At 37.3% G+C, this 22,357-nt stretch overlaps 1 protein-coding gene across 1 annotated transcript; it reads right to left on the minus strand.

Moving 5' to 3' along the window:
* Positions 1-876: 876 nt before the first annotated feature.
* Positions 877-22,127, minus strand: LOC140561638 (solute carrier family 2, facilitated glucose transporter member 4-like). The gene is made up of 11 exons (XM_072686868.1): positions 22,064-22,127; positions 16,047-16,142; positions 12,055-12,215; positions 7,988-8,112; positions 6,587-6,702; positions 6,212-6,374; positions 4,871-5,058; positions 4,094-4,198; positions 2,461-2,562; positions 2,006-2,209; positions 877-1,101 (listed from the first exon to the last, which is right to left on the minus strand). Exons 1-11 carry the CDS (start codon positions 22,094-22,096, stop codon positions 877-879), a joined length of 1,518 nt encoding a protein of 505 aa, XP_072542969.1. The 5' UTR covers positions 22,097-22,127.
* Between the last annotated feature and the right edge of the window lie 230 nt (positions 22,128-22,357).

Here is a 22,357-nt window from a genome sequence, read left to right on the forward strand (position 1 = left end):
CTTCCCTTCTCCTGTAAGATCAGTAGTAGCCTATGTCCAATTACTGACAGCAGCTGAGACACTCAGCTTCTTACTTTAATGACTATTGTCTAGCAATTTAGAAAATTAAAACCTTTACTAAACAAGCCCCCCACACTCCCCCTTTACCCCCTTTCTTCCCCCAATGATGCAAAATTATCCCGAACGCTTGTATAAAGTTTGTGTTAATTTGCAAATGAAACTATTCAACTTGCAGTTAAGTCGCAGTAAATGTTTCCCAACGTGTTCGTGTGAAATGGCTGGCTTGATCACTCATATGCCAGCTTCCAAGATTTTGCAGTGGCAATTCGGTTTAGTCCAACACTAAGGTCAATGCATGTCTGGGAAATTGGCCATCATAGCCTAAATCCCTTTAATAGAAAACCACAGTCAATAGAATTTAGGCTCTAAATTGTGATCCAGACAGTACCTGTAATGAAATGATGTATAATGTAGGGTATTACAGAAATGCATTGTTCAAGATCTACGAAAAGCTTGAAGTAATGCTAAATGTTGCATCATAAATATGGCCCAACGGTAGGTAGCTAGCATGTTGGTGTGAATATAAATACACAAATATAACTGGCTTTTCATCTCAACACACTAAAAACATTGTGCATATAAAGTGCAGGAATCCAAGTTTCCAAAGTCCTTCTCCCCTCTGAAACACCTGTACAATCTGTCCAACAGAACACTGTAGCAACCACCACAGGTAACAGCTGTCGTATTTCCTTCTGCGGTGTACTTAGTTCCTCTTGAATCGCCCCACACACCGTTAAAGGCCACTTGTTCCGATATGTAACCAACTATTCTCCTTAGGTCTTCCTTCTCATCAGATCTTCTCCCTCCTCCTGGGCCTCAGTGTTCTGTCCCATCTGCTCCTAGATATTCCAGCTCTGTACTGGGCTTGCCCAGATCCATGTCCAGATCCATGTCCATCATGGTTGGCTGATGACGGTGAAAGCTGGCGGAAATCTGATCGAAGGTCTTTCCTCGTGTCTCAGGTACCCGGAAGAAGGTGAACAGCAAGAAGAACAGGAGAAGTGCAGCAAAGATGAGGAAGACATATGGGCCACAGAGGTTCTGTGGTGAAAGGAAAGAGGGGGAAAAAAAGGGTTGGAGTTTAATGACTGGGCAAAATACAAGGGATGCACCAACATAGAGATTCTGTGCCAAAACGTCTGTAATTTTTCATGTACATATCTGATACCAAACATTTAAAAAATGTAAAACCTGGGACTGCACCGATCCCAGATTAGTATTATGAAGACATTTACAATGGCATGCAAAGGTTTGGGTTCCCCAAGTCTTTATTTCTGTTACTGTGATTAGTAAAGAAATGACATGTTTCCATAAGAAAAAGTAATGAAAAGTAAAGGTACTGGTAAAGATATTGATGACAGGGTTGTGGGTTCGATACCCAGGTTCGGCAAGGCCCTTCACCCTCTCAGAGCCCTAGGCCATGGCAAATCCTTCAGCTTGCACCTCTTGCAGCAGTACATTGTGGATTTTGAGGCGTGTTAAGGATCATTATCCTGCTGTAGAAGCAAACCGGTTTTCATCCTCTGTTTTATTAATTCTAGAAATTGCTGCTGATGAATCTAATTCTGAATCTAATTATCTCAACTAATTAATCTGAGTGCTAGAGGCAGCTGCTTAGAGGAGCTCATGGCTGATAATTGTTGGTACAATGTTTGAGGAGTCTTTATAAAGCTTTGAAAAAGGCTTTTTTATTAGCAAGCTTAGTAAAAGATGACCTTGATAAAAGGTATGAATAAAATACTAATATTGCTTTTTTTTTTTTTTAAACTAAAGATTTACCTTCTTATCACTGAGCTATTCACAGTAACAGGGGTGCCCAAACCTTTGCATGTTGCATGTTTTTTTGTTTTTTTTTTTACAGTGAAGCATTTTAATAAAGCCATATTAATGAAGTGTAAGAACTTGTCAGGATAATCGCAGCACAGCACAGTTCATTTCCACTTACAGCGACGTACTGGAAACCCATGCCAATGATAAAGTTTGCGGTCCAGTTGGAGCATCCAGCCACTGCCATGGCTGCAGGCCTGGGCCCTTGAGAAAAGAGCTCGGCCACGAAAAACCAGGGAATCGGTCCGGGTCCCACCTCAAAGAACGCCACAAAGCCAAAGATGGCCAGCATGCTGATGTAGCTCATCCATGGCACACCTTCCTAGTTAGCAGCCAACAGATATAATGAAGAAACTAAACAAAGGGAGGTCTCAGAAACGAGGAGCAGACAGAAGCTAAGAGTGCTTTAGAAACAACATGTGTAAGGAATACTGAGAGTAACGTCTAAGAAGAACAGAAGGCTTGGGCTTCACTTTATTAAGAAGTTTATGAGAAGATGAGACCAAGAGCCACTATTTTGATCAGAGGGGGAAAAAAAGAAGGCAAAAGCTTGATGTTACGAAAGTTACTAACCAGTAAGTTCAGGGCAACTGTCATGACAATTGCACACACGCACATTCCAGCCAGTCCCAACATGTGCAGCGTCCGCCGACCCATCCTCTCCACCAGGAAGAGCTGTTGAGAAGATAGTTTGACAATTAGCTGCATGGTTTTGAATTGAGTGAATTTAATCATTTATCTGTTCTGCACTACTGTTTAGCTAATCAGGTATGGAGGCCATAAATGAAGTACTTTTTTAAGGAAACAATATTACAGATTCACATTCTTGCATGCAGCAGCTACAAAGGTAGTATGCTATTTATATTATAGTATATATATATATATATATATATATATATATATATATATATATAATATAAAGTTCAAATTTGTACATGATACTTTCAAACCAAGCGATATGAGCCTTAGTACTGAACACCACTGCCTCTTAATAATGCAATATTACCTATGATGGCAATGATTAAACCTAGCAATTTTCCTAGTTATTCCATGCCAATCTCTATGAAATCAACTATAGAGTCTTCATACAGCTGAACACTTCCTTTCATAGGCTTATGTAGACATCTAACTGTGTAGTCATTTGGCATGCCGAATTTAATAGCTATAGCCTTCAGGAGAACCATACACTCCAGTCTAGACTGGCTGCTAACTCACTCACTTACTCCCTCACTCACTCGCCCAGGTAGCTAAAACCATGGGGAATGGTTCTTAACTACGCAAAATCCCTAACTGCTTGACTACTGTTGCCCAGTTTAATGAGCTTTCCAGCCTGCTAAAACAGAACTAACAGGATAAAGATCTCAGTTGAAAGTGAGAAACATTAGCAAATAGTGAACCACAGCGTTATGGCGCAAGTTAGATAATGAGCCAAGGTGAGCTGGCCTGAAATGACCACTCTGTCTATAAGAGACAGCAAATAACTGAAAATCATACAAAGTTAACAGTACATTAACATTTGCATACAAATGAATTTGTATTCACAATTCATGCCAAAATGTTTACATACAACTATACTATACACTATTTGACCAAAAGTTTGCAGACACCTGCTCCTCCAGAGTTGCTTTTGAAATCAAGGGTAACCACAGGCCGTTTGATTTCCTTTTGCTGCAGTAACAGACTCTACCCTTCTGCAATGTCCTCACATGAGATTTTGGAATGCTGTTGCTGTTTTTTTCTTTTGATGGCATTCAGCCATGAGAGTATTACTGAGGTCAGGTACTGATTATGGACGATTAGCGATCGTTTAAAATTTCACTTAAACTTATTTCAGAGGTATTGACTGTAGCCCCGGCACTCTAGAGAAGTCAGTTTCACTGCTCCACATGCATGGCTGCTCTAGAGTCCTATTACAAGCTGTGCATGCGCAACTAAATGCCTGGGTTCACTGTAAAGAAGCTGAACTGGCTCACTAAAAGGATCGTCTAGCTATACAGCGTATATTGCACATCACAGGTGTGTTCTGAAAACCTTTTCAAACTTACTTATGAAGAACCTTCAGCATTGCTCTCTCTGTTTATTCCATACCCAATGACATTAAAAATGCCATGACCTAGTAACATGGTAGCCATTTTGCCCTCTTATCTTGTTTGTTCTCAGATAAAACATGTTAAAAAGTAATGGGATACAAGTTTCCTGGCATTACCGAGACCACAGTGAAAGCACAGTTGACCACTCCAGCACCGATGGTGGCATAGACTGGACTCTCCACTCCAGCTTTCTGGAATATGCTGGTTGAATAGTAAAATATCTGGAAAAAGAGAAATGACTGAATTGGTTACAGCTGTAGTAACAGTTGTTGGAGTTGACAGAGCATCATGTTCTTCCTAATGGACCTTAAACCCCTCTATATAGTCAATGGAAAAAAGCCCTTCCGGTGGATTAAATCTCAAAAGTACTCAATATTTTGATTAACAAAGAGAGGTCCTTAGAAGGATGTAGATTCTGGTCCTTTGATTCCACATTCATTTATGGCATTTAGCAGACACTCTTATCCAGAGCGACTTACAAGGTTACTCATATTACAGAGGTGGGCCAATGTAGTGTTAGGAGTCTTGCCCAAGGACTCTTATTGATGTAGCGCAGCAACATCACCCAGACCGGGAATCGAACCCCAGCCTCCCACATGGTGTGGTAGCTCAGTGGCAGTCAGTGGTGTTATCTGTTGCGCCACACCAACCACGAGGTGCTGATTCTGGGATTCAGATTCTTGGAAGTAGCGACCCATAGTATTAGCTGACTAGTAGAGTGTGAGTCTAATGTCCTGGAAACCAACCCATTGCTGAAAGTGTCATTTATCTCCATTTAACTGTGGGCAATATGGCAAGAATAGAACATGGCATGTGAAAACACTCAATGTATTGTTTGTAAACATTAAAAATGAAACAGCAGTCCAACAGCAGCAGTGGTACTCATTACTCACAGCGTTCACTCCTGACAGCTGTTGAGAGAGCTGCAGTAGAATGGCTATGATGATAGGCTGCCTGTACAGTGGAGAGCGGAAAAGTTCTGCAATGGACACCTTCCTCTCCATGTCCATCCTCCTCTTCTCCTCCTTCATTTCTGCCAAGTCTTCACTCACCTCCAGGCGCCCCGTCAGCCGCCTCAGACCTGAATGAGACACAGCAGAATTGTGGGTATGTTCAGTTCATACTGATGCAGGTTTATGTGTCATTGAAGACTACCTCAAGTATTTGTGGTGTTTTCCACACTTGCTCCCAATAACAAGTCAGAGAACACTATGCAATGAAAATGAAAGGTCTGTTGATGAAGATATTTAAAAGTAGGGGAACGTTCAGTGGTATTTTTTGGGAGTTTATTTAAAGAGGTAACTGAAGTCAAGTGCTTCATCAAATTTTAATTTAGCAGCGATTTTTAGAACATATCACTGCCGAAGTTCGGTCTTCACCACACAGTTTTATGGAAGTGACATGCCTCAATCAAAGAGATCCCTGGGGACCTGGGAAAAGGTAAATGTAAACAAAGCTCACCAGGCTGGAAAAGGTTATTTCTAAAGAGTCTGGCCTCCGTCAATCCACAGTGATGATAGCAAAATGATGGAAATCCAGCACCGCTGTGGCCGTCCAGCAAAAATCACTTAATGTGTGCAGTGAATAATATTACAGAAAGCTACAAAGAACCCCAAGGTATCATCTGCAGACCTCTCTGGCGATGAATAATGAGTTCACCATCAGACAAACACAGAACAACTACAAGAACACTGTGCAAAGAACAGAAAAGGAGAGGATACCAGTCTTCAAAAAGAGCACTGCTGCCAAGCACCAGCTTCCGTTTTTGGCCGTAATGGACATTTATATACATATAAAATTTAAAACAAAGTCAGCCATGCAACAGATAATGTATAACTTGTAACTACATAGCCTAACACCAATATAGATAAGAGCACTACAGCAAAGGCATTAATTAAACTAACTGAAACTAGCAAAGGCATCAGTTCCGTTAGCCTGTGTTATCTAGCTAACATGATCATGAACACTTCACCTCTTTAAATTCGCAGTGCCCCAGTACAAAAAGTAGTACTTTTGCAGTAAGGGCATAAAGTGTCATTTTCTTTGAATAAATCCATTTCCTCTGTATATTTAATGAAGACTGTACATTTTGTAAGTACATTATTTGTAATCTTAATTAAAATGCAGAATTGTTAGTCTTAATATTTTTTATTATAAGTGTATTGAGGCCTTATTTGGCAAGGCTTCCAAACTCTCTTTTAGCACAGTGTGATTTATTTGGTGTGTCACCTCACCACTCTTGGCGTGATGTTCCTGGCAGCGAACAATGTAGAGGAAGCGTGGGCTCTCTGGACAAAAGGGCAGTAACGCCATCTGTAGGACTGTAGGGATCACTGTAATGCCCAAAAGCACAGGCCATAACTCCTCGCTGCCCAGCAACGACTCCAGACCTAAAATCTATAGACAAAGATAGATTTAACTGCATAAGACATTTTCTTGAGAATCACGTGGAGTTTCTTCAACCTTTTAAATTCTCTTCCTTTTGATTCTGTAGCAGTTTCTATAGGACTACTTTACGGCATCATTCCAAATAACTTCTTCGTTCCTTATAATAATTATTAAAAAATAGATTAAATCCATTTTACCAAGAAAGAGTCATTACTGTGTACCTGAGCAATGAGTATTCCAGTGACGATAGCGAGCTGATGCAGTGTGCCCAGAGCTCCACGCAGATTGGTCGGTGAAATCTCACCTACATACATAGGCACCAGACCCGATGCCAAACCTAACAAAAGATCAGATGCAAGTTATGCATGTAATTCTTCTGTAAGTCTTTCTGTCTGCGTGGGACGTCCTGTTGGCTGTTAATAGGCTGAAAAACTGCTTGTGTACATTAACATAAATGCAGACTACAATCTAATCTAAAAAAGGTGTGTGTTTGCTGTGTGGATAAGCAGGATTTTTATTCTGAAAAATAAATAAGAATAAAAGCATGCACTACCAGTTAGTCTAGATACCCCCACTCACAGAATAGTTTATACACTCCTGCCACTCTCACAAGCTACTACCTACCTATTTCATTAGGAGTCTCCTGGGATGCTTTTTCAACAGCACTGATAACATTTCTGCCGAATGTGCTACATATACTGAGTACTTGTTTGCGACGTAAAAAAAAAAACACTTCATACATAACTTCACTACTTAGATTTGGCTTTAAGTACGAGTATTTATATAGAAGTAGAAAAATATTGAATCTAATATCTAATCTAATATCTTATGAAAAATTTATTTAAGGAGTCAGGTGACCAGACTTTTGACTCCATTGGGTCATACCTGCCCAGATAAACAACTGATTATCTGGTCCTAGACATTTTAGAGAAAGCCTGGACGTTGTTTCTCAGGGGTTTAAAGTGATTTAAAGTCAGTGGGTTTCTCTATGTTTATTTGACTTTTGACTGCAAATGTCTCATTTGATAGAGATGATAGATTACTTGAAATAATAATATATAATAATAAAAATATTCTGTTTACAAATGTCAAAAAGAAAAAGAAAAAGAAAAAAGAGAATGAAATGATCTTCTAATAGAAGTGTTTACACGCAGAATAGCACATACTGAAGTTTAAAATAGGGCTAGGCGATATGGTAAAAATGACATATCACGATATTTAAAGACATTTTCACGGTACATGATATTTATCACAATATTTTGTCCTGCAGAAAAAAAATTACTAGTAGCTGCAGATTTTAAAATACTGCTATTCAAATATTCTCCCTTTCTCTGTACAGTCATTTTTATTCTTTTTTATACTCAGGACTAATTCCACTCTCTCTAATGAAACGTGCAGTGTTTTTTTATGTACTTTTTATGATGCTATTAACAATATACTCATAAATGAGCTAATATTGTGTATTACAATGAGAGAATTTACCATGATTTGATAAACTAATCATATTGTGATACAGATAATTAAATCCTGTCTGTAGCTCAGTGTTCATATGTGTATTATTGGATCTCTTTCTTTAATTGCATTAGAATATTCATTATTAGAAATCAAAAAGCAGGACTAACCACAGTAGGTTCCGATAGTGAAGCGTCCTAAAATCATCATCTCAAACGATCTGCTGATTTTAGACATCCCCATCAGGCCTCCACCAATGAACGCCAGGAGATTGTTGATGAGCATAGCTTTCCTCCTGTCAAAGCAGAAGTGTTATGCGTTATAAGTGTTAAAAGCGTTTAATACTGTGCGGTAAATTTAACACAACATATCATTAGCTATCATGAATAGTAACACAAATAATAAAGATCATCAATCCTATTGAAGTCACTCTTTTTTGACATCCTAATTTAGTGAAAACTGACATGTGCAATATTCTAAGGCCTTTTTTTTGGCTTATGATCGTCTCCTAAAATGTCTAAATCAGTACAGAACAAAGTTTGGTGTTTTAATGTGTGATTAAATGTTCATTTTGTAGAAATATGATATAATTTAGATAAAGATACTCACTACTGACTTTCAAAGCTATTTTTTATCCTCATGCTGTCAGACACAAGATCATAAGTAAGGGCTTTATATAACAATAAAATATACCATGTATTCATAAACCTGACTTGCTGGTTTTTGACATAATAAGACTTTCCTTTATAACTAGAGCTGTGACGTTTTGCATCACTGTTCACAAATAGAATATTTTCCAATATTTTCAAATGATGAAAAACTATTTGTTTTCTGATAAATGTCAACAACACATTCAATATATTAGTCTTTCAAGCTGTAAGCTGTAATGTTATATGTGCTGGGAATGATGGATGGAACTGTAGATATTCTAAAACAACAAATTTTATTTCTAATTTTAACATGTTTATTTTTTATTTAATTATTTCTGACTTCTATGTATTTATTTAAAATCATTACTTTAAACCATTCGATTTTTTTATCCTATTGTATTTATTTCTATATTTTAAATCTTTATTTCTAATGTTAATTTTTTTATTTTTTGAATTTCAAAGTCTTTATTTTTTAATGTAATGTCTTTATTTATAATTTTAAGTCTTTACTTTGCATTTTAAAATCTTTCTTTCTAATCTTAACATTTATGGACTTAACCTGACACTTGATATGTAATATCTGAGACTTACTTGATCCTTGCAGCTAAATGACTTGGTCTGCTTATACATGCAAACTGATGTCTTACTGACAGCTCTGCTTAGAAGGAATCTAAGAGTTCACAGCTTTGTGAATACATAGTATAAATCACAGGGTGGCTGAAAACACTCCGCTCTGCAGTACCAGTGGTTTTTCACTAGGCGGCTATAGATTCATGAAGCTTCTCAGTTTGTGCATTATATTTGCAGACAGTTTAAGTCACTCCACAGCTCTGAAACACATAGAGGCCGGTCTGCTGTCACTGTAGACGACCTCATTCTGCTTTAAAGTCCACTGTTCCAATGTCAGCTTTTCACTGTTATAGAAATAGACAGCTGCTTTAGGTCAGATACCAGAGCTGTGATACATTATGTAACCTAACTGAAACCTTAGACAAAGGACATGCATGGAGGGGTACTGAGGTGGTGTGGGTTTGGTGGGTTGTGTGGGGGGTGAAGGCTCAGGGACACAGACTCTGACACAGGTTAGTGGAAAACTGCTGCGACCTTGACCTTATTTCAAGCCAAACCCAGACACATGGGGCTAAACAGAGCTATACTCTTTCCCTCTCTCCTCTTTTAGGACTCATTTTAAGTTGTGTTATATGACCTGTTGGCCAATAAAAAACCTGGCTTAACAATCCATTCTATATTGAAAAAAGTATTGGGACACTTGCACATTCATAGTTCTTGTCTTGAAATCAAGGGTATTAAAAAAAGAGTCCTGCTATAACTAAATAACTGTCTCTACTGTCCAGGGGAGGCTTTCTACTACATTTTGGAGCATTGCTGTGAGGATTTGATTGCATTTAGCAAGAACAGTGCAATGGGAGCAGCTTAGAGTAGCTAAATGCATTCATTTAAAGGGGTGTCCACAAACCTTTGGACATGTAGTGTACATTGTGTTCATGACATCTCATAGCAGACAAGCTGCCTGCCCTGTAATGAGGAGTAAAATGTAAGCTTAAATTTGGGGAAGGCACAATTAGAGTGGGGGTCATGATGGTCCTTTCCCAGAAAAAAAAATGCATAATTTACTGCAATTTTCATACATAGACTTTGAGGGGATTTTTTTATAATTCATTTTTACCCACGTAAACTCATAATTGATATTAGTGGAAATACTGGATATTTATTTAGATTTGCAAAGCAGTAATTTGCACTGCTCGATGGTTACTGAAAATGACCCTCACTTCTACACTCAGCTTCCACACACACATATTAACTTCTAGAGTCGTCCCTTTCTTCTACATGCACTTCTACTCTAGCTTCTACCCTGCTGCCACTTTTCTCGCAAGAGCATGATCTTAAAAAAATTATAACTATAAATTAAAGAAAATTAATTTATAGAGCGTAATTGATAAAGCAAGAGATGAAAGCATCCTGCCAAAATGCAGACAGCTGTATTTTCAGGAGGAAGCAGCACGAGTACAGAAACCTATTTTAACTGCTTAACCTCCTCGAAAGGCTCATCATCAACACTAGTAACCACACCTACACACTCTGATAGAACTGAACTTCCAACAGTAGCCTGCCTTAACTGTCTACAAGTCTCCACACTCTCCAAGTTTACTCTTGGTTCCTCATTGCCTTGACTGCAGTGACCATCGCAACAGCTCTCCTGTACCAATTTTAAATAAGATGCTATGCTATCACAAGAGATCACTAGAGGTGGGAAATCCATGTCCAGAAAGTCCACCACAGGATATCCAGGTCCAAACAAAAAGCACCACAGGATTTTCAACTGGTTTTCCCACCCCTGGTCATCACTAGCTTCTTAACCAGAAGTCTAAACCATTGCACTGAGGGATGTCTACTGCTTTTAGCTGGTTTTAGGTTAAACACACTAGGCCTACATTTCTCTGTTGCAATTCAGTGTGTATAACTACATGCATTCGTTTTCACACGTTTGAAAAGGAGACTGATGATCTATTGAACACTTCAGCAGCAACACACTGTATTATCAACTGTTCAGCACTGATGCAGAAGTCATTGTCTGATACTGATACATGGCCAATCGATTTATGACGTTTCTGTCATTCCTGAATAAACGGTGTATTTACAATCTGCCCTGATATTATAAGAGCTTAATGACCCAGTTATACAATTCTATATGTTTATTTCTTTCACCTACATGTACTCCTACTAATTTATGCAACTATGTAATCAGCCAATTGATTGGCAGCTGTGCAGTGCATAATCATACACATACAGACCAGCAGCTCTAGGTAATCTAGAGTCAGATTGGTTTGTCTTTAGATGTTATTTGTTACTTAATAAGATGAGGTTTGTTCTGAATGTAAAATGCTGTAACAGTAGAACCTTCTCTGATGTATATCGGTATGTCTGATATCACAGACATAAATAGAACCACTGCGGGTCTGACAGCCCTCCATACTAAAAATATATAAATGTCATATCATAACATATACATATATATATCATAACACCTCTGAATTATTCATAGAACTACAAGAACATCAGGAGCGGCTGTGTGCATTAGAACGTATAGTATAGCATTTCATTTTCAGGATTTTATTTTATTAATAGTGTCTTTCATAAATGTGGCCTGACAACTGGACAACAGAAACCCTTTTCTCAGTTCAGGGCCTGTTGTGTGGCTTCACTGCTCATGACTATGTTGTACAGTAAAGTATGATTTACTTTTATTAATACTTTGCCAAGTTTTAATGTGTAGTTGTGTTTTAACAGGGCAATGACTATCATGTTATGAGTTACCAACTGGTAATGCTTAAACACAGCATTAGCAGGCTTTGTCCAAAACCTTGAAGAGTGTTTTCTGTATATGAACATGAGTTCTGAATCTAAAATTGTATATATTTATTAATTATTAATTATTATTCTAATCATTATCAATGCACATGTTTGATATATCTTATATTCTTTAGTCAAGTCCAGTTCCATTACCATGGAAACATTATGGTCAAAAGCATTTCTAACTTATCCCAGGTCATCAACAGCCTTCTCACCTGCCGAGCCATTCTGAGACGATCCCCACGGAGAAGGAGGAGAGCATGCCTCCGATGGAGAAGATGGCCACTGAGAGAGACCACAGGGAGGTAAGTGTGGCCTCTGGAATGGGCTCTGAATAGCGGTGTATCCATGTTGAGTTATACTCTGCCTCAATAATCTGAGGAGCGAGAGTTGAAGGCCATGCAAAAAGAGAGACAAGAGGAACAACAGTAAATAGGGCATACTGTAAAACTAATCATGATGTAAAAAATCATAATGAATGTACCCAGGTTACTTATAGGGTTTCACAGATTAAGCCCACATCTAAAACAAAAACACGTTTCAGTGGTGAATTATTATTTAGTCTAAAGCCCTATTCGGACGGGATTAGTTTCACATGGGGAGGTGGGGTAATGTAACTATTACCAGAGTTTCACAGGAATTTAAGACCAGTCTAAATGCACCATGTCAGTCATTTTTTTGGGCTGTGTACTCCTGTGTAAATAAAGATTCCAGCCCCTTTTACCTTCTGTCAAACGAGTCGTAAAAATAACCTCAGGCTAATCCCACGCTAATCAAAGTGTGGGTAAATATACTGTCATATCCAGTGGAAAAGGAGCTTTTCGCAGCTTTCCTCAAGTAACGCCTGAGGAGGCATTTAAGACAAGTCAAAGGACTCCTCAGAGGCATGATCCTTCTGCATTAGTTAAGCCATTGTGTAGCGTAGTATATGGCCTCCAAATATGTGAACATGCAGCTGCTAATTTTCAAACTAAAATTTCATCATTTCTGTAAGTGAGTTATAAGAAATAGTTATCATCACGTTGCCGAGGTGACGGCAGTGCGTCAGTCAAGTAGCCACCCCCAAATTTTACAGACATTGTAAAATAAAATGACATTACTCCTCCTGCCCATGTAAAACTAATCCCGTCCGAATAGAGTTTCAGACCGAATAAAACACTAAATCTTTGAAAGTAAAGATTTCTAAAAGTTTCCTGACCTTGATGTATGGTTTTATAAAAAATATTATTATATTATTTTTATTTTATTATGTATTTTTCACATTTTTCACCCTTCTATTTCCACATACACTTATGGAAATAGAAGGGTTCTTTGAGTGATGCCTTAGAAGAACCTTTTTTTTTTAGTTCTATAAAGAACTATCTTTGTGAAAGACAGGTGTGAAGAACTTTTTACAGATTTAAATAGGTGGATGTAAAGGTTCTTTGCCAATTTAATGGATCTTCACATGTACATCTCTTTTACAACAATGATTCTACATGGAACCAAAAGTGGTCAAAGAATTCTAGCTAGCACCTTCAATGCATATGCAAAAAGCAGGCCATAGAAAATGAATGAATACTGCATTTTTGCAAATTGTGAATATCATTAGTTCACCTTTGTTTAAAGACATCTGTATGAATGGTGTTCTTTGTATGGGCTTGGTGTGGGAGGGTAAATATATGGCATGAGTTTGCTAGATGCTTATCACAGTGGCAGCGGCTAGAGCAAAGGCAGGCACTGAACTTTATGACCTGTGGAAAGGACACTGGAAGTCACAACTGAATTATAATTCTTCCCTTGAGGACACAGTTACTTAATACAGATGAAATACCTAGAATTACAACATGCACAGAATATGACAACCCTCCAACCTATGTTTTAAAAAGTAGCAAAAAAAAGTAAATGTCTGTGGTGATACTTTCCCACATGGTGTGAAACTCACTGCATCAAAACATCTCCAAAATGCCAACTTTACAGAAGAAGGAAAAAACCTTCTTAGCCTTCAATGGAAGTCAATGTAAAATTTTTAATTCAGAGTCACTTTGTGAACATTTATATTAGTCCATTCATCATGAGAAGTTGTTCAAAAGATGTCAGAAAAAGATAAATGGCAAAAATGGAGATACAAGTTTGTATTTATTAATCTAATCTATGTCTTAAAGGACTGCCATCATTAAAGCTCTGCCATTTGCTGCCGTATATTGTGCCTCATGTAAAAGTCATGGCTGAAACACTGGTTGTTCTAAAACCAATTTAGGCTGAATAGACAGATATACTGCACGTAAAGTAATAGTTTTTTGTGACATTGAGACAATTTGTTTATTTCTTGTAGCTTAGTTTTTACATGTGGACTGTATGAACTTGGAATGAACAATATGAAACTTTATCATTTATCAAACTCTTCATTCAGAAAAGGCGAGGACAGTTTTTTATGATACATGGCCCTTTAATATTTGACTGCCTCAGTGCATGCATGATGTCTTCTGTCTGTCACAGAACAGCCTGAACCCTATTTGAACTCTCCTGAAATAGAAAAAGTTCTTTCCCATTACACCAGTACATCTGTATGGTACAGAGAGACGCCGAGGCTCAAAATGTCAGTTTAAGTGTGTGAGAGAGTGTGTGTGCATGTGTGTGTGTACGTACACCCACACAGATGTATTAACTTCATATTTCCTTTTTTGCTAACAGTCTGATCCCTTTCTATCCCTTAAAATTTTGGACCAGAACTGAAATCTTCTTGATTTGTTTCTTCATAAGCTGATCAGATACAATAGTGAGAGGTGGATTAGCTGAGTGTAGTGGAGGAGGCATCTGGGGAAGCATTATGGCAAATTCTTATGCCAAAATATACTCTAAAAGTAACTGCATGTGAGAAATGTAGGGCATAATTTATACATTTTAGTCACTAGGATAATTTTTAGTTAATGTAGGATTTATAAAGACTGTAAGATGCACATTTTTAGACTGCGTCAGAATTGTAACTTTGAATAAAAGCTTTTTACAGTGATTTCCATACAAGGAAACAACAATGACAACAACGATAAACATGCAAAAGTTTCAGAACATATAATTTACTCCCCAGCCTATACAGTTTAAGTATAAAACTAAGCTCCTTTTTAAATGACTTGTTTTTGTGACGTCGTCACATCCACCTATTCAGCCTACATAAGAACCCCCGTCCATCCACACAGGTAATCAGGAGTGTTTCAGTCTGAATGCCACTTTTAAATATGACTCAATCAAGGGCAGCCACTCAGGACAGAGCTCATTTACATACAGTTTTATTTCTACGAGACTAAGAGAGGTTGAAGAATGGCTGTATAAAATGAATAACGACTATGTCTAATATTTAAACCCATGAGCCCTTTAAAGTGAGATGCTGTGTTAAAGAGTACGTTAGGAACAATGCAGAAAACATTATGAAAATACACACATGTAAAATAAACAATAATTAATTTAATTTATTATTAATTTAAAAATAAATCTCTTTCCTTATTGTTTAGGATTTCTTAAGAGCCTTTTGACAAATTGAGAACTATGGGTGCTGTTCTAAAGAAACTCATGGCTAGTCTCTTGTCTAGTTCACGAATGTACCATGTAGCTAACAGTCATGATCTATATTTAATACAATACATAGCTGGTTTGGAGTGTACTCTGTTGAGGCAGCGAGAATCAGCTTTAAAATGGCACACTGTGCTTGGCCTCTGTAGTACTTCTTTTGAACTCTTTTTGATCAGTAACCATGAATAACTGATCAACAAAAGAACATGATAAAAGCAAGCAATGTTATATCCATGAGAATTATCTTCATTTCCACTTTCTAAGAAATGCTGGAACTTCCAGAATCTATGCTTTGCTTGTGGCAGTGGATTCTTATCTGCTTAGACATCATTAACATGTAGTGGAGGAAAGTGAGCCTTAGGAGCTAAAGTGACTGGTTACTTGTTGGGAAAACTTGTTGATGATTTATGGTATTTTTATAGCTTGTCATATTTTATAACATGTTAATTTAAGTAATCCTTTTTCATCTTGTCTTTGTCCTCCTGTTGATCTGAGTTATTACGGTGGGACTGGACTTCTCTCTATTGTGTCTATTGTATCTGTATTTGTTTTGGATATTTTCATCTTCTTCTGTAAATTACCCTAAACACTTAAACACACAAAAAGAAACACACTTTTCGACATAATCAGCACATCATAAATTAAACAGAAGTTATTTTACCTTTTGTGGGGCATTGATGACTCCGATATTGTATCCAAACTGAAAAGAGCCCAACACCGCTGTGAACACTGATAATGCAAGTGTTCCAGTTATTCTCTGCAGAACAAACAAACACACACACACACACACACACACACACACACACACACACACACACACACCATTTAAATGAACTGTTAAGATGTTATGGGGTAAGATGCTACTAAGGCTGCCACAACTCGTCACTGTCCCGCAAAATCCTTGTAGCTCCATTTTTGTTGTTTTTTTTACTTTTTGACATAATGTAAATCACAATGTGAAACGATGTTCTTTAAATTTTATAAAAGCATCATAATAAATTAATCAATAGAAATGTTCCAAAATGTTTTATGTTTTATCAGCTACAGAGGCTGTGAAATGTGCCCAATGCTGCCCCTTAGCTTTGTGTACGACTGTATGTTGTAATTTAATGAAAGAAAAGTGCTTATAGCATAATGAAATAGGCAGGTTTGTAAACCTTCAGTTGATCCCTCATGGGTTTGTAGAGAAGATCTATAAGAGTACAACTGAAGATATTGTATTGTGGTTTTATTTCTTCATGTTTTTAGTCATTTCTTCACACTGAATGTAAACATAATATAAATGATGCCCAGAAATGCTACAAATATGTAAATGTCATGCCTTGAAATATCCATTTTGCCTGCAGTACCTATACGCTAGTGCTAAACTGTTTTGTTTTCAGCACTGCTTCAAAGTGTTGCTAGTGTTTATTCTCAGACTGGTGTAGAGCTTCCACACCTGTCCTTCCGCTGAGCGACGGCAGCGTGGGAACAGATGATGATGCTTGGCACTGCAGCATTTAAACGCACTGGTGGAAATTTCAGATCAGCAACAAAACTAGCCTTGCAGCTTCTCTGGAGGTCTTGCCGACATTCTTCAGGACATCTGTTCTCTGCTATCATAGTCTTATTCATTACTATTAAGCAGAAATTATGACATCAAGACTTTAGATAGTGATGTGAAAATGATGGGATTGTAGACACTCTTTGTAGATTAATGGAAATGATGTCCTGAGGACGACTTCAGTCCTACTGGAATATCAAAACAGACAGTAGTGGGATATGTAGTGAGCTGGCCAGTTGCTTTATTTGTGTGTGTGTGAGTGTGTGTTTCTATTATGTGACCTTGCTTTGTTGAGTCTTGGCTAAGTTATGTTTTGGAATTATACATCAAAACAGTGACACAGCACATATTAGTCCTATCACTCTAATGCTTGCCCTACATATGGGTTTATATTTTTATATTTCCTTAAAATGATAATTTTGGATATAAGATAATATGCAATGGTAAAGAAAGATTTTGCATGACTTCTTTCACAATATTATAAAATACAATATTGTATTATATTGACTTAGTCTGTCAGAGTAAGTCTCTGTCTGACATATTTTGTAAAATATCCCTCTGTCATGTTTAAAGAATGTTTTACCCATGTTTTTCGAAGATGACATCATTAATGCTGTTAACTGTCATGCCAGATGGACAGAATATTAATGGGACAGAATCTGGCATGACATTTCTTTAGCATTTCTGCAAAAAATAAATGCTTAACAAATCATTAAGAGAGGCCTGATATGGAGTTCACCTTTCTAGAGGAACTTGGTGTGTAAGAACTGTTCATAGTGCTGGTGAATGGACATCAGAGACCACAGAGTTTACTGATTCCCAGAAAGTTGGGAATTAACATATTTGTAATAAAATGGTTATGAATATACTGCCTGATTGTTTTTCTAATTCTTTAACATAACATATGAAAGTCAGGGAATGTGTAGGGTGCTCTGCTTGTTTTCGGACAGTACATAAAATGGCTATATGGACTCCTATCCATTTAAAGCAAAAACCTTGGGAAATTGGTGTAATTTCCCCTTTTAAAGCCACTCTTTCTGTCCACTAAATATCCCTAGAGTAATGTGTGGATTGGCTACGCTTGAATGCGTTGCAGACCTGCAGATGTGACGGTACTGCACAAGTCAATAAAAATAAAAAGCAGAATTCAGAACTGCCCTGACCGGTCTTGTAAGTCCACTCTCCTTGTGAAGGTCACTCCTCGGTGCAAGCAAGGGCCTGGTGCATTTTATACCCATGCTGCTAGCTGTGCAATAATCACACCAAGTCCAGCGCACACTGTTCTTATTATAAACCAAATAAACTGCAATTTACTGTAAAATATTCAAGTAAATATTTCATATTCAAAGTGATTAATAAACAAAAACTTTCACAAGCCACAAGTGCAAAGCGCTACAGCAAAGGCAACCGAGGTGGGCAGGGCTTCAGCTGACTGCACTGTAGAGTGTGTTCTTGTGTTTGGCTTTACACTGTTAACTCTACAGGTTCCACTGCCTATACTAAACACTGTCTATACTACATGTGTCCAATCTATATGGGTCACAGCACTGGACACTTCATCATTCTCTTCCATTAAACGCACCTGATTCAACTCACCAGCATGACCTTCATGAACTGATTTCAGATTTTTGAGAGACGAGGGAAAATGCCAAGTTCTGCTGAGCTGTGGCCTGGAAGAAACCCAGTATGACATGCCTGTCCTAACTCTACTGACATGAAAATAGGCCTGTTGGTCTTCAGCGGACACATTGCTTCACAAGGCAGGGAACAAATGGGTGATGGAAATAACAGGACGCTTTCTGACCATCCTCACAGACTGACAGCACCCACTGCAATGTCCAACCAGCAGTGGAACGCTCCACACAGACCCGAGGTGTAATATAAACATTTCTAGCAACAGAGTATCTGCCTTACGTCTCTTCAGTACAGACTAGCAGTGTATTATCTACATTATCTCTTTGACACATGGTTGTAGAGTATTATTGGCATTATTTCTTATCAATACACAAACTAGCAACATAATATTTAAGTTATACCACATTGATTTTAGCTCTTTAGACTATGACATGCAGATAGTTTTTAGATAGTTTCAACTTTATACAATCATAGTCCAGATAGTCTTTAGGGTTTTAACCTTATACACTCTTAGTCCAGATAGTCTTTAGGGTTTTAACCTTATACACTCATAGTCCAGATAGTCTTTAGGGTTTTAACCTTATACACTCATAGTCCAGATAGTCTTTAGGGTTTTAACCTTATACACTCTTAGTCCAGATAGTCTTTAGGGTTTTAACCTCATACACTCATAGTGTAGATAGTTTTACACCTTATAGACTATCTACTCAAGAGTCCAGATAGTTTAGGGTTTTAATCCTATACATTTATAGTGTAGGTAGTTTGTAAGGATTTAACCTTATACACTCATAGTCCAGATAATATTAGGGTTTTAACCTTATACACTCATAGTCCAGATAATTTTAGGGTTTTAACCTTATACACTCATAGTGCAGATAATTTGTAGGGTTGTAACCTTATACACTCATAGTGTAGATAGTTTTAGGGTCTTCACCTTATACACTCATAGTCCAGATAATTTTTACATAGTTATAACCTTATACACTCATAGTGTAGATAGTTTTACACCTTATAGACTATCTACTCAAGAGTCCAGATAGTTTAGGGTTTTAATCCTATACATTCATAGTGTAGGTAGTTTGTAGGCATTTAACCGTATACACTCAAAAGTCCAGATAGTTTTAGGGTTTTAACCTCATACACTTATAGCCCAGATAGTTTTAGGGTTTTAACCTTATACACTCATAGTGCAGATAGTTTTAGGGTTTTAATCCTATACACTCATAGTGCAGATAGTTTTTAGGGTTGTAACCTTATACACTTAAGAGTCCAGATAGTTTTAGGGTTTTAAACTCATACATTTAAAGCCCAGATGGTTTTACGGTTTTAACCTTATACACTCAAGAGTCTGGATTTTTTTTGTCCAGATTTTAGATAGTTACAACTTTAAACACTCATTGTCCAGATAATCTTTAGGGCTGTAACCTTTTGACACTCATAGTCCAGACAGATTATAGAGTTTCAACCTTATACACTCATAGTGCAGATAGTTTTAGGGTTTTAATCTTATACACTCATAGTGCAGATAGTTTTTAGGGTTTTAACCTTATACACTCACAGTGCAGATAGTTTTTAGGGTTTTAACCTTATACACTCATAGTGCAGATAGTTTTTAGGGTTTCAACCTTATACACTCATAGTCCAGACAGATTATAGGGTTTCAACCTTATACACTCATAGTGCAGATAGTTTTTAGGGTTTCAACCTTATACACTCATAGTGCAGATAGTTTTAGGGTTTTAATCTTATACACTCATAGTGCAGATAGTTTTTAGGGTTTTAACCTTATACACTCATAGTGCAGATAGTTTTTAGGGTTTTAATCTTATACACTCATAGTGCAGATAGTTTTTAGGGTTTTAACCTTATACACTCATAGTCCAGACAGATTATAGGGTTTCAACTTTATACACTCATAGTGCAGATAGTTTTAGGGTTTTAACCTTATACACTCATAGTCCAGACAGATTATAGGGTTTCAACCTTATACACTCATAGTGCAGATAGTTTTTAGGGTTTTAACCTTAACACTCATAGTCCAGATAGTTTTAGGGTTTTAACCTTATACACTCATATTGCAGATAGTTTTTAGGGTTTTAACCTTATACACTCATAGTGCAGATAGTTTTTAGGGTTTTAACCTTATACACTCATAGTGCAGATAGTTTTAGGGTTTTAACCTTATACACTCATAGTGCAGACAGATTATAGGGTTTCAACCTTATACACTCATAGTGCAGATAGTTTTAGGGTTTTAACCTCATATACTCATAGTGCAGATAGTTTTTAGGGTTTCAACCTTATACACTCATAGTCCAGACAGATTATAGGGTTTCAACTTTATACACTCATAGTGCAGATAGTTTTAGGGTTTTAACCTTATACACTCATAGTGCAGATAGTTTTAGGGTTTTAGCGTTATACACTCAGTGCAGATAGTTTTAGGGTTTTAACCTTATACACTCATAGTGCAGATAGTTTTAGGGTTTCAACCTTATACACTCATAGTGCAGATAGTTTTAGGGTTTCAACCTTATACACTCATAGTGCAGATAGTTTTTAGGGTTTTAACCTTATACACTCATAGTGCAGATAGTTTTAGGGTTTTAACCTTATACACTCATAGTGCAGATAGTTTTTAGGGTTTTAACCTTATACACTCATAGTGCAGATAGTTTTTAGGGTTTTAACCTTATACACTCATAGTGCAGATAGTTTTAGGGTTTTAGCGTCATACACTCATAGTGCAGATAGTTTTTAGGGTTTTAACCTCATATACTCATAGTGCAGATAGTTTTAGGGTTTTAACCTTATACACTCATAGTGCAGATAGTTTTAGGGTTTTAGCATTATACACTCATAGTGCAGATAGTTTTTAGGGTTTTAACCTTATACACTCATAGTGCAGATAGTTTTTAGGGTTTTAACCTTATACACTCATAGTGCAGATAGTTTTTAGGGTTTTAACCTTATACACTCATAGTGCAGATAGTTTTAGGGTTTTAACCTTATACACTCATAGTGCAGATAGTTTTTAGGGTTTTAATCTTATACACTCATAGTGCAGATAGTTTTTAGGGTTTTAACCTTATACACTCATAGTGCAGATAGTTTTTAGGGTTTTAATCTTATACACTCATAGTGCAGATAGTTTTTAGGGTTTTAACCTTATACACTCATAGTGCAGATAGTTTTTAGGGTTTTAACCTTATACACTCATAGTGCAGATAGTTTTTAGGGTTTTAACCTTATACACTCATAGTGCAGATAGTTTTTAGGGTTTTAATCTTATACACTCATAGTGCAGATAGTTTTTAGGGTTTTAACCTTATACACTCATAGTCCAGACAGATTATAGGGTTTCAACTTTATACACTCATAGTGCAGATAGTTTTTAGGGTTTTAACCTTATACACTCATAGTGCAGATAGTTTTTAGGGTTTTAACCTTATACACTCTCTATACTGTAAGATATCATAGCCAGGTAATATGTACATTACCTCTCCTCCAAGCTGCTGAAATCCAGCCGGCATGGTTTGAACGCCTAGAGACTCAGATCAACCTTGCTTGCTGTTTCTTGCTCTCCGGAACTCACTTCCCGACACACACACTCTCACACACACACACCATACACAGAGCGTGTCCACGTGGGTCGATGGAAAAGAAGCGTTATTCCTCAGGGATTTATCAGTATGCCAGTTATAAATAAGGCCTGCGGATTCAGAGAGAGAGAGAACAGCCTCCAAAATCTGCCCGTGTGTGAATGAAGCTCAGCGACTGTCCAGCCCGGACAG

The sequence above is a fragment of the Salminus brasiliensis genome, chromosome 9 (assembly GCF_030463535.1).
Source record: "Salminus brasiliensis chromosome 9, fSalBra1.hap2, whole genome shotgun sequence".
NCBI lineage: Eukaryota > Metazoa > Chordata > Actinopteri > Characiformes > Bryconidae > Salminus > Salminus brasiliensis.

Coding starts and splice junctions, on each gene's coding strand:
- LOC140561638 (XM_072686868.1), bottom strand. CDS start 22,096: ATGCCGGCTGGATTTCAGCAGCTTGGAGGAGAG. Junction 16,143..22,063: donor TTCAGCAGCTTGGAGGAGAG/GTAATGTACATA, acceptor TTTGTTCTGCAG/AGAATAACTGGAACACTTGC. Junction 1,102..2,005: donor TGGGTTTCCAGTACGTCGCT/GTAAGTGGAAAT, acceptor CTTTCACCACAG/AACCTCTGTGGCCCATATGT.